The 16,601-nt window shown below is 42.8% G+C and overlaps 1 protein-coding gene across 4 annotated transcripts in view; it reads left to right on the top strand.

The window, feature by feature from the left end:
* GMPR (guanosine monophosphate reductase) overlaps nucleotides 1-16,200 on the top strand; it is a 31,872-nt gene extending 15,672 nt beyond the window's left edge. For 3 of the 4 annotated variants that reach the window (XM_020798609.3, XM_078393490.1, XM_072998660.2), the window contains exons 4-9: nucleotides 2,493-2,666; nucleotides 6,835-6,916; nucleotides 10,117-10,223; nucleotides 10,673-10,715; nucleotides 14,205-14,364; nucleotides 15,397-16,200. In XM_020798609.3, coding sequence (XP_020654268.3) covers nucleotides 2,493-2,666; nucleotides 6,835-6,916; nucleotides 10,117-10,223; nucleotides 10,673-10,715; nucleotides 14,205-14,364; nucleotides 15,397-15,577 — 747 coding nt within the window. In that variant the 3' untranslated portion in view covers nucleotides 15,578-16,200. The remainder of the gene's footprint in view (nucleotides 1-2,492; nucleotides 2,667-6,834; nucleotides 6,917-10,116; nucleotides 10,224-10,672; nucleotides 10,716-14,204; nucleotides 14,365-15,396) is intronic. The other variant, XM_078393489.1, reaches the window with a different exon arrangement.
* Nucleotides 16,201-16,601: the final 401 nt, after the last annotated feature.

The following is a 16,601-nucleotide window of genomic DNA, read 5'->3' as shown; positions in this document are numbered from 1 at the left end:
ATCAGGGTGTTTCACGCCTTTTATCCTCTAATAGTAGGCCGAGGGGTCCAGGTGGCCACAGACAACACCATGACCATGTATTATATCAACAAGCAAGGAGGCACCCACTCGTTGTCACTCCTATATTTGGCAATTCATCTTTGGGAATGGTGTTACAACCACCATATTTTCCCAATTGCCATTCATGTGCCAACAGAAGACAATGATATCGCCGACCGTTTGAGTTGCCTGCCCATTCAAACTCACAAATGGGAGCTCGACAACTCCGTTGTTTCTCAGATCTGCAGTCAATGGGGAACTCAGCCATCGACATGTTTGCAACCCAGGGCAACTCCAAATGCACCAAGTTTTGTTCTCGAGCAGGAAGAGGCAAGAACTCCTTCGGCAATGCTTTCATGGTGAATTGGGAAGATGTCTCCTTTATCTGTTCCCTCCCATCCCACTAATTCAGCGGACATTAGTTAGCATACGCCAGCTACGCGCTGATGCCATTCTAGTGGCTCCATGGTGGCCTCAGCAACCTTGGTTTACTGCTCTCAAGACCATGGTTTCTGAGTTCCTGAGGCTGCCTCCCCAACCATTTCTTCTGACCCAGGATGCCAGCAGGATCTGCCATCCTGACCTGAAGTCACTCCACCTCACAGCTTGGAGGATTCCCCCAGTATAGCAGAGGTTTGGGACAAAGCCAGAAAACCCTCCACCAAGCTGTTGTACTCTTACTGGAACATTTTTTTAAAGTTCGCTGCCTTTAGAGGTCTTGTACCTGTTCCAGTTTCGTTGGATAATCTTGTCTTTCTGCGCTACCTATTTGACCAAGGACTGGCCCATTCTGCACGAAAGGTTTATATCTCCGCTATTGTCTCTTACCAACCTACGGGTTCAGAAGCCTCCCACTTGTTCTCCCACCCGACCTTGAAGATGTTTTTCCCTTATGTAATATTTGCCCATCTGTCCGACCTCCATTGCCTCAATGGTCCCTTCAAGTCATGTTACGAGCTCTTACTCACCCCCCGTTTGAGCCAATGGCTTCTTCAGATCTTCAACTCCTCTCTTTCAAAACACTATTTCTTGTAGCAATAACTTCTGCATGACGAGCGAGTGAATCAGCTGCCCTTCAGACTGATGCCCCTTATATACAATTCCACCCAGACAACGTCATCTTATATCCTGTTGTTTCCTTTCTTCCCAAAGTTCTATCAAGTTTTCATGTTAATCAACCTTTGATTCTTCCAACGTTATTCCCTGATCCTTCTTTGGACGTTGAGCACATGCTCCATTCCTTGGATGTTCGTCGTGCCTTAGCATTTTACACTTCTAGGACTAAAGACTTCTACACTTCCCCTAGACTATTTGTCTGCTTCCATGGCCCACGTAAAGGCTCTCCTGCCTCCTCACAGACAATTTCTAGGTGGATTGTGTCTATTATCACCTTGGCCTATGAACAGGCTGACAAAGCTTCACCACGTGCATTAAAGGCGCATTCTGCGAGAGCTATGGCTACTTCGACTGCCTTATTGCGTGGTGTTGATGTTTCTGACATTTGTCGAGCTGCCACTTGGTCCACACCATCGACCTTTGTGACACGCTACCGTCTGGACCTCAGGGCCAAGAAGGAAGCAAATTTCAGAAGGGCTGTGCTGATGTCATACTTGGCGTGACAGCCCTTCTTCCGGTAAGTGAGCTTGCTAGTCACCCATTTGTGTGCATTCACAGAGGCCACAAAGAAGAAAGGGAGGTTACTTACCTATAACCATGGTTCTTCTAGTGGTCCTCTGTGAATCCACACATCCTGCCCATCCTCCCCACTGTCCGTCACTTATATTTGATCTTTGGTTGCAATCTGACAGCGGTGGACATTTCGGAACTGAGGTATTACGGGCGGGTGGAGCATGCGCACTACAGGGAAATGTCCTACTAATGACGTTTCTTTAAGCTCTAGAATATTCCGAGAAGTTCTGCGCAGGTGCATTCTAACCCATTTATCTGGATTCACAGAGGACAACTCGAAGAACCATGGTTACAGGTAAGTAACCTCCCTATTTCATCTTCAGAAATAATACAGTCATTTTTAATGTGTAGCAAACATTTTGAAAAGTATCTAGGAATGGAGCAGAGTCGAGAAGCATTTAATTTTTGGACAACACCTGACAATATTAGCTATGGGATTCTTGGAGTTCAATTTGCCCCCCAAAAACTCATCAGAGTTTGAATGGAAGATCCATGTTACTTCTCGAACTCCAGTTCTAAGCACCAACCATAAACTTACAGATATCTAGATCTTTGAATTTGAAAGGGCTTCTTTCTTTCTTTCTTTCTTTCTTTCTTTCTTTCTTTCTTTCTTTCTTTCTTTCTTTCCTTCTTTCCTCCCCTCAAGATATATTCTCAGATTTAACTTTGTCCCAGTAGGCTTATTTTGCTAATAGATGTACAAAAAATATTCCTGACCTCATTTCTTTAAAAGTGGGTGATTGTTCTTCTTTTTTGCTTTCCAGCATTTAGCAGTGAGCTCAGGCAGTGGAGTGGCTGACTTTGAGAAGCTGACAAACATCATAGAGGCCATTCCACTTATCAAGTACATCTGTCTGGATGTAGCCAATGGTTATTCAGAACATTTTGTGGAGTTTGTGAAAGCTGTTCATGCTCGATTCCCAAAGCACACTATCATGGTAGGCATGAGAAAAAGGATGTGAGGTTTTGTTAAATGTTGTTTATTCCCACAAGTTGCTTTTAAATTTAAAAAAAGTCCGAAGTAAGTTCCTGAATTTGGTGGGAGGAATGATAGCAAGGAAAACGTATATCAGACTGGAGATGTTTTTCAATTTTGCTTTCTCCAATATTTGATTTTTCTAAAATCTCAAGTTCTTTTCTAAATTTATGAAGAAATTTGCAAATTTTGAATGGAACTCTTTAGCCTTTGGAAATCTAACCAGTATACCTTATCTCTTTATGAAGAGGCTCATGTGTACAGTATCTGTGTGCTTTACATAATTGTACAAGACAGGGAGCCTGCCATGAAAAAGTTACTGCAACTGCATTTGATTACCACAAGCAAGGATTCAGAGAAAAAATGTAGATTCAGAGCTAGGATTTAAATAGCTAACACACTCAAAGCTCTCTTTCTTCTTCAGGGAAAACACCAGTTTTGTATTTTTAAATAACCATATTTTAAAATCCCAAGTTCTCCTTGCTGAATTTATTAAATTTTTTATAAAATTTGAAAAGTTGCCAGAAAGGAACCCAGCAAAATTTTCAGCTGTCTACATTGGCCAGATCAGTTATTCCTGATATGGAGAGGATCTTAGGTGGGGAGAAAAAAGATAGGAAGCCTAATTGAGTGCCGCAAGCGTGGTTGATTCATAGTGTATCTTTTAAGTGCTATGTCAGTGGTGGGTCACATGTGGCCCTTTGGGCATTGTTGGATTGTAACTCCCAATAGCCTTAGGTAGTAGGCAACAGTGATGTATAGTAGGAATGGCAGTCCAGTAACATTTGGAGAGCCACAGGTTGCCAGCCTGTAAGATAAGCATTTGAAAGTCTAGACGGGCAAAGTCAGTTTCTCTTTTATCCACATTCATATTTTAGATTCTTTCTGTCAACTATAGACAGTTTGTGAATTTTGGACATTTTGATTTTAAAAATAAACTCAACAGAACAAATCTATTATCCATCCCTACTTTTAAGTACCGTCATGTGAAAAAGGAAGTACATCCTCTTTGAATTCTATGATTTTACATTTCGAGGCATAATAAAAATCATCTGGTCCTTAGCAGGTCTGAAAATTAAGCAAATACAACCTCAGATGAACAACACATGCCATACTACACCAGTCATGATTTCTTTAACAAAAATAAATTCAAAATAGAGAAGCCGTGTGTGAAAAACTAAGTACACCTTATGATTTGATAGCTTGTAGAATGACCTTTAGCAGCAGTAACTTGGAAGTTATCATTTTCTGTATGACTTTATCAGTATCTCACATCATTATGAAGGAATTTTTGCCCACTCTTCTTGCTTCGGTTCATTGAGGTTTGTGGGCATTTGTTTATGCACAGCTCCTCTCTTAAGGTCCCACCACAGCATTCCAATCGGGTTGAGGTCTGGACTTCAACTGGGCCATTGCAAGACCTTGATTCTCTTCCTTTTCAGCCATTCTGTAGTAAATTTGCTGGTGTGCTTGGGATCATTGTCCTGTTGCATGACCCAGTTTTGGCCAAGCTTTAGCTGTCAGACAGATGGCCTCACATTTCATTCTAGCATACTTTGGTACACAGAGGAGTTTTCCATTTGTAAATAATTGTCCCCACTGTACAATGGTGGACTTTTAAGTTGTTTGGAAATGGCTTTTTAACCCTTCCCAGATTGATTGGCAGCAAATGTTGCTTCTCTATAATCATTGCTGATGTGTTTCTTCCTTGGCATTGTGTTAACACACACCTGAATGTTCCAGACCAGCAGACTGCTAAAACTTCGGCTTTTATAGAGGTGGTGACACTTGCTGATGATCAGTTAATCAAGGACATTTGGTTAGCAGCATCTGGCTGCTACTTGGCCTCTTAATTCCTATGGAAGCAGTAAGGGTTTAGTTTTTCACACATGGCTTCTCCATTTTGTTTTTATTTTTGTAAAATAAATCATGAAATGGTGTAATATTTATGTGTTGTTGTACATTTGAGTTTGTAGTTGCCTAATTTTCAGAACTGCTAAGGACAAGATGATTTTTATTATAATTATATCCATTATGTATCCATGATTATACATAAAATATAAAGAAGGCTGACTGTAGAATAACTGATGCTTTTGAATTGTGGTGCTGGAGGAGACTCTTGAGAGGCCCTTGGACTGCAAGAAGATCAAACCTATCCATTCTGAAGGAAGTCAACCCTAAGTACTCACTGGAAGGACAGATCCTGAAGCTGAGGCTCCAGTACTTTGGCCATCTCATGAGAAGAGAAGACTCCCTGGAAAAGACCCTGATGTTGGGAAAGTGTGAAGGCAAGAGGAGAAGGGGATGAAAGAGGACAAGATGGCTGGACAGTGTTATCGAAGCTACCAACATGAATTTGACCAAACTCCGGGAGGCAGTGGAAGACAGGAGGGCCTGGCATGCTCTGGTCCATGGGGTCACAAAGAGTCGGACAAGATTTAATGACTAAACAACAACAAACACGTAAAATCATGGAATTCAAAGAGGATGTACTTTCTTCTTCACATGACTGTGTACTCATATCTATGGACAAAAACCAATAACTTGTTTAAAACTCTCTTTTAATCTGCTTGAGGTACATTTTAAATTCAGTACTTCCTGTCAAAAGCACTTTTTCCTGCCAAGAGGAACTTTATTTTGCTGACTGGATAGCTCAGTGAGTTGGGTAGCTGCCTGCAGAGTCAGAGGCTGGGAGTTTGATTTCCCCCATTGTGCCTTGTGGGAGAGGAGCCAGCCTGTGATGCCTTGGACAAGGTGCACAGTCACAGAGTGCCCCTAGAAGAAGAGGAATGGTAAACCACGTCTGAGTACTCCTGTACCTTAGAAAGCCAGGAAAGGGTTGCCATAAGTTAGAATCAACTTAATAGCATGTAAGTAATAATTTATTACTCTTACCAGTACTAAACAAATGAGAAGGCAATACTTTCCTTTCTGAGGTCAGTCTGCAAGTGAAGAAAGAAAAGGAGAGAAGAAAACAAAGAGCTTATTGGGGCTTTGCAGGCTGGCCACTTCTGGGCTCCTAAAACGCTTTTAATCTATAGTCAGCAAAGATCCCACCGAGCAAACATGCAACCTGATCTGTCACTTTGGACAGTGTTTGCTTCTTTGGATCATATAACGTGTGCACGTCAATATCTGTGCCCCCCCCAAAAAAAACCCTGCACTGCCTGCAGTTCATAACATAGCAAATTGCTTCTAGGTCAAGCAGTCAAAATGCCGAACCTAGGAACTGCATATCAGAATTGTCATATAATGAGAACCTTCCCTGTAAAGGAAGACTGAAACATTTGGAGATGTTTCCAGGAAAAAGTGAATGGGGGTGAGGGGCTTAATAAGACATCTTAAATGAGGAATGATGTAAAAACTAGGCCATTTTCCTGCCTCTCACATAATCTGTAAATTTTGGAGAGCAGAGAGTACTGTGTTTTCAGTATACTGAGAAAATGGTGTTTATGAGAAGGAGGTGTGTGTGAGTTGAAAGCCAGACTATAATTTGCTTTATTATTATTATTATTTAAAAAGCAGTCTTAAATGTGCCACTAAGAAAAGGGGGCAGGGAGGAAAAGGAGCCACACAGTCTTCAGACTGGAACATGTTCCTAATCTGGATAGGGCCCCTGGGCCATTTTAAGAGCTCTTACAAACTGACTTTTTCAAATTACAGCTCACAGAATCCCCATAACCAACATTAATTTTTTTTTAAAAAATCTTTTATTTTGAAGTTGAATAAAGTAATGTTTTCAAGCACTCTGGCTGTGTCACAGAAAATGTGCCCTCTCCGCCTCTGTATGTGCCCACAAAAATGCAGTTTGCAGTAAAGGCAAGGTCACCAGTCTGGAATACATTCCGTATTAGGTCCCACATGGCTGCCTTCCTTTAAAAAAAAAAAAAGCTAACTTAAGTACATTTTAGATAAATGTAATAAGCAGACAGAGTTGGTTCTGATAATGTAATTATATACCATATCTTGCTTTGTGATAAAAAAATATTGTTCCTATTGAGTTACTTCTTGCATGAACAGGGTAATGTAGGAACTACAAGCCCATGCACGATTGTGGCTCTTTTTTTATACAAACCAGCACAATTTGTGGTACTTTTCCCTTTCTCTCGATGTGTTTGCCTGTGTTTCAGGCAGGTAACGTGGTGACAGGAGAGATGGTGGAAGAACTACTTCTGTCTGGAGCAGACATAATCAAAGTGGGAATTGGACCAGGTAAACTGTTCTGGGACACATCATCTTTATGTTTATGCGCCTGAGTTGGTTGCTTGTGCATTACATTCCTATTAGGCGTTATCGCTTGAGCATACAGAACATACAGTGTTGAATGTGTTGTGAACGTGCAGACTAAGGAGGTAAAATGAATGGGTAGGTAGCATCCTATGTTGTGATTTTCCTTGCTTTCTGACATTGTGTTTTATAACCAAGGTGTTCTCTTTCCCACTCAGTTATAGGATACAGAGCAAAAGTTGGTGATGGGTGATGCTACAGTCAATGTGGGTTTGAGAAGAATATGGGTAGAAATGATCATACTGTCTCTGCTGTCACTCAGTAGAGTTCAGGGATTGCTGTAGACCCTATATATGACTCATGACTCAGAATCAATGCCTCTTTCCATTTTCTTTTTGTTTTTAGACTGAAGTTAACAGGCCTGCCTGAATCATTCTGTTCAATCCCTTTTGCTGACCTGGAAATTTTTTAGCTGTACTGATTCCCGAAGCCCAAGAAGGAAGCTTGGATAGTTTTTGTTGTCGTAGGCTTAGTATTTCCAACTTATTAACCGTAATTAAGGTAGCAAGTCTAGGTTTGTCTGCTTGCTCACTCTCCTTTTCCATCCTGTTTTGAATATGAATTCTTCCTGACTTTTCCAGTGCTGTCTTCTGCCAGTTTTATTGGCAGTTAATCCTAACTGCTGGTAACACTAACTGGGATCCCTTCTGACCAGGATTGCCTACATCTGAAACCCTGTCCATGGTTTCAAATGCTGATTAGCATTAACCACAGATAGTGCTGATGTAATGCTTAACCACAGTGAAGGCTGCCTGAGGGGAGGGAGTCTGCAGCCTCATTTCTTAAAATGTTGGCAGTGCAAAACATAGTCCAAATACTCCATGCTACCCTGGCTAGCAAATAAGTTAGATGTAGGCTGTGGCAAGACTTTATCATGAGTCTGATGCTCTTCATCATTCTTACCATCTCTCTGCCATCTTATTTATTTATTTTTTATATATAATTTTTTAATTTTATTTTCAAAACTATTGGGTAATGGTGAAGGAATACAAAAGGCAAAGGGCAGTGGGGGGGATGGAAAAAGGGTTTTGAGAATAAGAAAACATCAAATGCATAATCATTCAATCTTACATATCAAGTATATAAACATCTAATCTATTCATGTTCCAATAAAGGTTCATCTTTCTTCTTCTTTTTCTTCTTCTTCTTTTGACTATTTTGTCTATGTATTAACCTCTTTAGCTTTCAACTTATACGTGTAATACAGCTTAAATCTATGTTATTCCCACAGCATCAGAACACCAAGGCCAATTGTGAAATATATCCCCTCTTTCACCCTCCTTTTTTCTTGAGAATACACTCAGCAGACCCAAAATAATATAAATCCTGCTCTCCCCTCCCCTTTCCTCCCTGTGCTTGTTTTGTTTCTGCGACTCTTTTTTCTTCCATATTTTAAAAGGGGAAACAATATCATTCAAAGTTTGCTTTTCAACCTCAATTTCCTTATCTGCTATCGCTACATCTCTTACTGGGTGGTCCTCCATCCCTTGTATATTATCTGATATCTTCATCAATACAACCGGTTCTGAGATCTCTTTTTGGTGTAATTTAACCTCTGCTACCTTCCCTCCCCTAGAGCCTCCAATCACGTCTTCCATCTGGTCAATATAATAATTTACCTGCATGAATTTTTGCAGCAGTGACATCTGAAAAGGTTTTCCAGTCTAGCCACCGATCTGTAATTTTCTCAGGGGGAGGTTCCATTTTCTGTTTCCACTATTTTCACTTAAAATTCCCTCTCCCCTTCACCCCAGTACACATCCAATATTTCTAATATTTCACCTTGCAACTATACCATATTAGCAATAAGATAGCAGGTACATTCAAGTAAGAGATGGAATCTAAAACATAAATCTCTCAAGTGTCTTTGTAGTCCAGTCCTTTTACACATCGCTAATATCTTCAGACCGGTTGCTTCTTCTTTTCCCTTCTTTTCTCTTCTCCAAGTTTGTTTTAACCTTCACCCGGCAAGACTCTATTATTAGAATGTCATTTGTCAAGATCCCAGTTCAGTTCAAACCACATAGCCCCCAGTTCACAGCTCACAGTCCGTTTCTTCCTTTTACTTCCAAAGACTTCCTTCTCCTCCCCTGAACAGGGAGATCCAGCAATCAGAGTCCCGGCAATATATTATCCACGGAAAGCAGAGTCCCACACAGTCTAAAAATATATAACCACAGAGGAAAAGGGGTCCAAAGTGAACAGCTTGCAACAGAATTTATTTTTTCAAGGCCCGTCAGTTGATTCTTCAAGAGTTATTTTTCCTCCTTTAATGGAGACACGAGCTATTTCTGCCTGGCTGTTCCTTTAGAAATAACTCGACCTTCAGCTTGGGTAAGGCTGGAATGCTAGGAATGCCGCTCCTTATCTCATTTGGTCATAAATTTGCATACAATCACTTGTTCTTCATTTAATGAGGTTTTTCATAGAACAAGGGCTTCCACTTACTTTGATGTATACTTTCGCCGTGCTTCTGTTTTCTTATTCTCGGCGAACGGAGCTGTCTTTGGCTAGTTGCCAAAAATGGCGCCCATCTTCGTCTGTGCTGATGTGAATTTCCAGAAGAAAGACAAATCGAGTTGCTGCCCAATCTTCTAACTTCTGTGGCTCACCAGCTGCTGCAGAAGGGTCTCTCCTGACTCTTCCTTCCCCCCCCCCATTTCTGGAAGGGTCCCAGACCGAAGTGGTTCTAGCTTTCCCCGGGAGCTATTCCCGAGAGCTGCTAGCTTCACCAAGACGAAGCGCCTCCTCTCCTCCATCTCTCTGCCATCTTAATGTGTTTACCATATTCCATAAAGATTTCCTCTGTCTTTTCAGCTAAATACGTGGAAGGGATCTTTATGGAATTTGTGGATGTTATCAAACAAGGAAAGGGAGCTAGGACCTCAAGACAGGAATAAAATTCAAAAGGAATGTCATAAAGTAGGCTGAAACAAACAAAATAAATTTAACAGATACATGCCAAATTCTACATGTAAGCAAAACACAAAATGAAACTCACATTCATGGAGATAGGATGGAAAATAATAGTTAACTTGCAAATGATACATGTCAGAACATGACTTAATTAATGAAATGTCATTGTTCACATTTCAGCTTTCTCCTCATTTATTTTTGCTGCCTAGGCTCTGTGTGCACCACTCGGATAAAGACTGGCGTGGGCTACCCACAGCTGAGTGCAGTGATTGAATGTGCAGATTCTGCCCATGGACTGAATGGGCACATCATCTCAGTAAGTGGGATCTGTGTCATTTTCTGTAAATCAAAAAAGGGTACAGAATGAAAAAAATCTGACAGGATGAACTCGAGGAGTATCTTCTTGTAGCCATTTCTGAACTTTCTATGCATATGTGGGGCTGATGAACATTATGGCAATGTATAGATGCCAGACAGGTCTGAAATGGAGTAGAGGTACTGCTCCTGTTCTCACACAACACTTAATTAATCCCCCTTTTTTTGGGGGGGGGAATTCCTTTCTCATAGCTTTGTGTACAATATATGCATTTACGTAGCAAATGTTTCAACTCCTCTGCTTCTTATGCTTAACCTGCAGGGGCTAATAACAGACTCTGATTCCATATAGACTAGCATTTATGTGCAATTGCTTGTGGCATCTCCTGATAAAATGATTATTTGCGGCAGCAAGAAATGTGATGTCTTCCTTCTACCTCTTCTCTGTAGGATGGGGGATGCAGCTGTCCGGGAGATGTTGCCAAAGCTTTTGGTGAGTACAGTGTGCTGCTTGTCCAAAGAGCATCACAACCAGTTTTCCATGACCAACAATTTCTGGATTAATACTTTCCCTCCTTATCTCCGTTTGTAATATTTAGAGGTTAAATTTAAGAATTTTCTTGTCCTTAAAAATCTCGTATTGATACCTGTGCAATTTTTTTAAAATTGCAATCCCAGGACTTACACCTTCCACAATTACCAAATAACAGATTTCTAAACCCCCTCGAGTTAAATTTCTGAGACTTTCCTGAGATATTATCTGTTGCATGAACAATGAAGGACTAGCCATTTTTCAAAGTTGTAACCATGTTAGTTTGCTGCAGCAAAACCAACAAAAGAGTCTCGTGGCACTTTTGAGACCAGCAGCTTTTATTTGGCACAAGCTTTCCTGGATATAACCTACTTCTTGCACATAATGTTCAAGCACAAGTCTCATATGCACACTGGTTGCAGTTATGGAAGTAGGACAGAATGAAATGATGTACATAAAATTAGATTTTACTCACCCGTGACTACAGACATGACACGGGAATCAGATCTTGTTGCAGATCCAACCTTGCCTTGTAACTGCATAGGAAATATTGTTAAAGGTCCTAAAGGTGGCCATCCTTGAACAACTTCAAAGACAGATTCCAAAGGGGAGCAGCTGAATAAAAACACATCAGCATGTTTGTCTATATCCCTCCTGTCTTACATAAAGCCAGGGGCTTTTTACCGGATTTTTCGCTCCATAAGACGCACCTTTCCATAAGACGCACCAAATTTTTAGGAGAAGAACACAGGAAAAAAAATCTGCTTTCTTCTCCTAAAATTTGGTGAGCATTATGGAGAGGTCCATCTTATGGAACACACCCTAGGGTCCTGGGGTCCTAGGGTGTGTTCCAGGACCCTTTGGAGCCTCTCCCTGCCTCCCTTGGGGGCCAGAGGGGGTGAAATCGCCACCTTCTGGGGCTCTTCTGAAGTTTCCCAAGCCTCAGAAGAGCCCCCAAAGGTGGCGATTTCATCCCCTCTGGCCCCCAGGGGAGGCAGGGTGAGTCTCCAAAGGGTCCTAGAACACACCCTAGGACCCTTTGGAGACTCACGCTGCCTCCCTCGGGGGCCAGAGGGGGCAAAATCGCCACCTTCTGGGGCTCTTCTGAGGCTTCCCAAGCCTCAAAAGAGCCCCAGAAGGTGGCAATTTTGCCCCTTCTGGCCCCCGGGGGAGGCAGGGAGAGTCTCCAAAGGGTCCTAGAACACACCCTAGGACCCTTTGGAGACTCACCCTGCCTCCCCCGGGCGACAGAGCGGGCAAAATAGGCAGCTTCCAGTACCTTTTCTGAGCCTTTCCAGGCTCAGAAAAGGTCCTGGAAGCTCCCGATTTTGCCCCCGCTGTCCCCGTGGGGGGGGGGCGAGCCTGGCAAGGGTCCTGGGAGGCTCCCTTGGACCCTTGCCACGCTCCCCCACCCCCCCATGGGGCCAGGGGGGGTAAAATCGCCAGCTTCTGGGAGTGTTTGGAGGCTCCCCAAGCCTCCAAACACTCCCAGAAGCTGGCGATTTTACCCCCTGGCCCCGTGGAGGGGTAGGGGGAGGGTGGCAAGGGTCCAAGGGAGGCTCCCTTGGACCCTTGCCACCCTCCCCCCACCCCCCATGGAGCCGGGCGGGTTTAAATTGCCAGCTTCTGAGAGTGTTTGGAGGCTTATCAAGCTTCCAAACACTCCCAGAACCTGGCGATTTCGCCAGGGCTGGCCCCGTGGGGGGGTGGGGGGAGGGTGGCAAGGGTCCAAGGGAGGCTCCCTTGGACCCTTGCCACCCTCCCCCCACCCCCCACGGAGCCGGGGGGGTTAAAATCGCCAGCTTCTGAGAGTGTTTGGAGGCTTATCAAGCTTCCAAACACTCCCAGAACCTGGCGATTTCACCAGGGCTGGCCCCGTGGGGGGGTGGGGGGAGGGTGGCAAGGGTCATGGGAGGCTCCCTTGGACCCTTGCCACGCTGCCCCACCCCCTATGGGGCCGGGGGGGAGGGTAAAATCGCCAGCTTCTGGGAGTGTTTTGAGGCTTGGGAAGCCTCAAAACACTCCCAGAACCTGCCGATTTTGCCAGTGCTGGCCCGTGCGTGGGTGGGAGGAGCGTCGCAAGGATCTGAGTGAGCTTCCAGGACCCTTGCGACGTTCCCCCCACCTGGAAGCTGGCGATTTCGCCGGTGCTGGCCCCGTGGGGGGGTGTTTTTTGAAAAATGGATCCCTTCCCATTGGTTCAGATGTGATTATTTAAAACAGTGCAGAAAGGAAGAACAGGATGAGTGCGTGCACACACCCACAAAGCAGTGCTTTGCCTGTGCACCTTCCCCCTCATCTCTTGCTTCACGAGGGAGGACAAGTTGTGCATACACACGCAGACACATACCACACACTCCCATTGAGCAAATCCTCTCACCATGGAAACATACTCTTCTTCCCCCTTTGTTGTTTTATAACAGCTTAAGAATAGAGAGCAAGAATTCTCTCTGTCCACAAGAGTTTTTCACAAGAGAAAATTGAGGAAGGATCGAGGAAGACAAAGCCTTTTTACACCTTGTTAATGCAGTTTTGCAGTATTGCCACCTACAGGGCTATAAATAGAACTACAAGCAAGGAGCTAACAGGTTCTTTCCTCCTCTTTCTCTGGGAGGCTGCTTAAGCTGAACAGATCCAAGTTCCCCAAGTGTGACTTCATGGAGAGTGAATGTGAGCAAATTTGCATTTCTCTCCCTGTATTGTTGCATCTTAATTGAGAGTGATGGGGATGCAGGTTACAGAAATAAAACTGGATTACTTTCCCTTAGACAAAACCTTAATTCAGCCATGTGGCTGTAACAGTACACTCGTTGCTGAGCTCTGAGTCTGTAGCACATTGTCCACCATATAGCAGAGTTAGAACTCTTCATCAGTCTGGTCAAAATGTTTCTTGCCATGCCAGAATCTTTTGGCCTAAATCATATTGCAGAAAACTACATGTGTAATGGCAGTTGTTTAAGTAGTCTTTGGTCTTCCTTCGCTGTTGATTACTTAACAGAGGGTGACCAAGTGCATGCTAGAGAGCCAGCGAAATTGCTCCCACTTCCTGCACAGCTGTCCTTATCCAATCATGTGAACAACAGGATTCTGGCCGTTGCTGTTACTATAGTTCTGCTTAGCATTTATCCCATCTTGCCTTAATTCATTTACATAAGTAACAGCTGGGAGGCTATTCAGACCTCTCACTACATTCAAAACAGAAACAGATGCAGCCACTAGAAAAATGCTGTATTTCACGAAGCAGTTTTCCAGGAATTAGACAAACATGAATTCTTATTGTTTTTTTTTTTCTTGCCTTTGCATGAAATAGAAGCCCAGCTTGCTTAGACACAGTTTCTGGGGAATCCAGGGTGGATCAGATGCATATTTACTGTTCTGATCACTTGACCTTTTTGTCTCTGTTGCACTGCTTATTCCAGTGCACTTTCTTTCTCTCTCTGCTGACTACAGGGGCTGGTGCTGATTTTGTGATGCTTGGGGGCATGTTTGCAGGGCATGATCAATGCGCTGGGGAGATTATAGAAAAAAATGGCAAGAAGATGAAACTGTTCTATGGGATGAGCTCTGACACAGCTATGAAGAAGCATGCAGGTGGTGTTGCAGAATACAGGTATTGACAATATTCACCCTTTGGTACAGGACTCAGGTTCCCTTCTTCAGACTGCTCCTGTTTAACAGTTGTCACTGGTAGCAAAGGGCACATATCACCTACAGGTGCAAGAATCATAAATCTTGCAATCATTTGGGTCAGAATGTCTTCATCCCAGTTTTCCTCTTAAAATTACATACAGTACTTTAGCAATAGGGAGTATACACAGTAACTACAATCCAGAAAAAGAGGTGCATGAACACTTATGTTCATTAATTTCTGTAAGTTTAATTCTAACCTACATTGTAAGGTGGTCTCTGACTTGCTGGATTCTTAATAGGTCAAGTGTGCATGCCAGCTTAATCCAGACTGCCTTGGAAAATCAAATCCTGTATGTGGTTCATTTTTCTTTCTCAGTTAAAATTCACAGGTGATGTGTGTTTTCACAATTCATATTAATTATCATGAAGATACATTATCTATCCAGAGGTTACTCATGTATTACAATATTGGGTCAAATAACTAAACCAGAAGGTTTCAAGCCAAATACGTCGGCTTGTAAGCACAGTGTAAAAGTGCTCAGAAGTAATAAGCGGACTTGTCCATGAAACCACACACTAAAATATAACAGTCTTTAAGGTGCCACAATGTTTTTGTTTCCTTTATTGTTTATTTTTGTTTTGTTTTTGCCAGAAGTAGTAAAAAAGTTGCAAGGAGCTGAGTTACATAGTGACAGCTCTGAAAAACCCTTCTAGAAAATTGTATTATCTTTATTTCCTTTTAAGTTGCATCCTTCCACCCACACAAAATCCAGAACAGTTGTATAGTAAACACATTTGTAAGGTTGCTGGACCAACCTGATCTCATTGGGTAGATGATTTTTTTAGTTAGGAGTACAAACCAGAATAAAGTCAGGTGGGACCAGCACTGTTGAAAAGGGCATATTGGAGGAGCAGTGAAGGAAAGCTTTGTAATGCTGGAGCTGAAAGGATTTCACCAGTCCTATTGAATACACTATTCCAACAGTGCAAATAAATCCATCTTCCTCTCCAGAGCTTCAGAGGGCAAAACAGTGGAAGTGCCTTACAGAGGGGATGTGGAAGACACCATCCGTGATATCCTGGGGGGACTGCGATCTACCTGCACTTACGTGGGAGCTGCTAAACTCAAAGAGCTTAGTCGAAGGACAACCTTTATTCGGGTAACTCAGCAGCACAGTCAAGTCTTTTCTTAGCCAAAGAAGAAAAAGGCGGGAGATCCGAGTTGTGAAACATACCGGCTTTTCCTCCTCTTTTATTTTTATTTCTGGCAACGCGGCTACCTGTTAGGATACACGAGGTGGCGAAAGAAAGCAGGCTGGTTGCCTGCCATCCGTGTTGATTGTAGCGGTGAGGTTAAGACTCAGAAGAAGCCATAGACAACAGCCACATCCATGATCTATATTTTTTTGTTGTTGTTGTTCAAAGTATATCTTTTTTTCCTAGTTTTGCCTGTCTAAATGAGAAATCTAGTTTGATCTTTGGATACTAGGCCATGAAGTTTCCCACATCTCCACTGATGGTATGTATGTTCATCTGCTGGAACAATTCTATGAGCAAATCCACGCAGGCTTTTGAGATTCAAATTGCCCGTTTGTGCTGCTTTTGTGACATGGTCTGCGGGTCAGGAAAGGACAGCTCCAAAACCTAGACATTGTTCAACGCAGGGGTTCTACTCCAGCATGCCAGACTTGGACCTGCTTTTCTAGAACTAAAAGATGCTATTTTATTTTCACTGTGACATGAAGTGCTGGATTTTTAAAAATATGTGCTGATTATGTTAATGTTCTTGAAGTTTCTGATTAAATAGTTGCATTCATTTTATTGTAATGCTTTGCTGAGGGAGGCATTCCATTCCCTTAGTATTTTAGAGACAAAACGTAATTGATAATGCTGCTTGCTAGTTCTTTGCAAATTGTTGTGGACAGCCTTTCAAGTCTACTGTTCTTTAGATACGTTGGTCTGCAACTCCCATCAGCTTCAAGAAACATGGCCAGGGGCAAGTCATCTCAGAAGTGGGAGGCCGAAGCATCTGAAGCAACTCACGTTATGGAAAGCTGCCTTTTGATAAGGACTAAGAATACACAACAGCTCTGTAATTGGGTGGAGCCATTTCCTACTTAGCAAAGAGTCAAGGGCTTTCAGACATCATAGAACAGATACAAAAAGGCTATATATTGAGCAGTCCCATATATTTAGGGTCCAACCAAAGAACCAGAA

Source organism: Pogona vitticeps, chromosome 4, assembly GCF_051106095.1.
Source record: "Pogona vitticeps strain Pit_001003342236 chromosome 4, PviZW2.1, whole genome shotgun sequence".
Classification (NCBI taxonomy): Eukaryota; Metazoa; Chordata; class Lepidosauria; order Squamata; family Agamidae; genus Pogona; species Pogona vitticeps.
The sequence above is the reverse complement of the archived record's forward strand: the minus strand, read 5'-3'. Positions and strand labels throughout refer to the sequence as shown.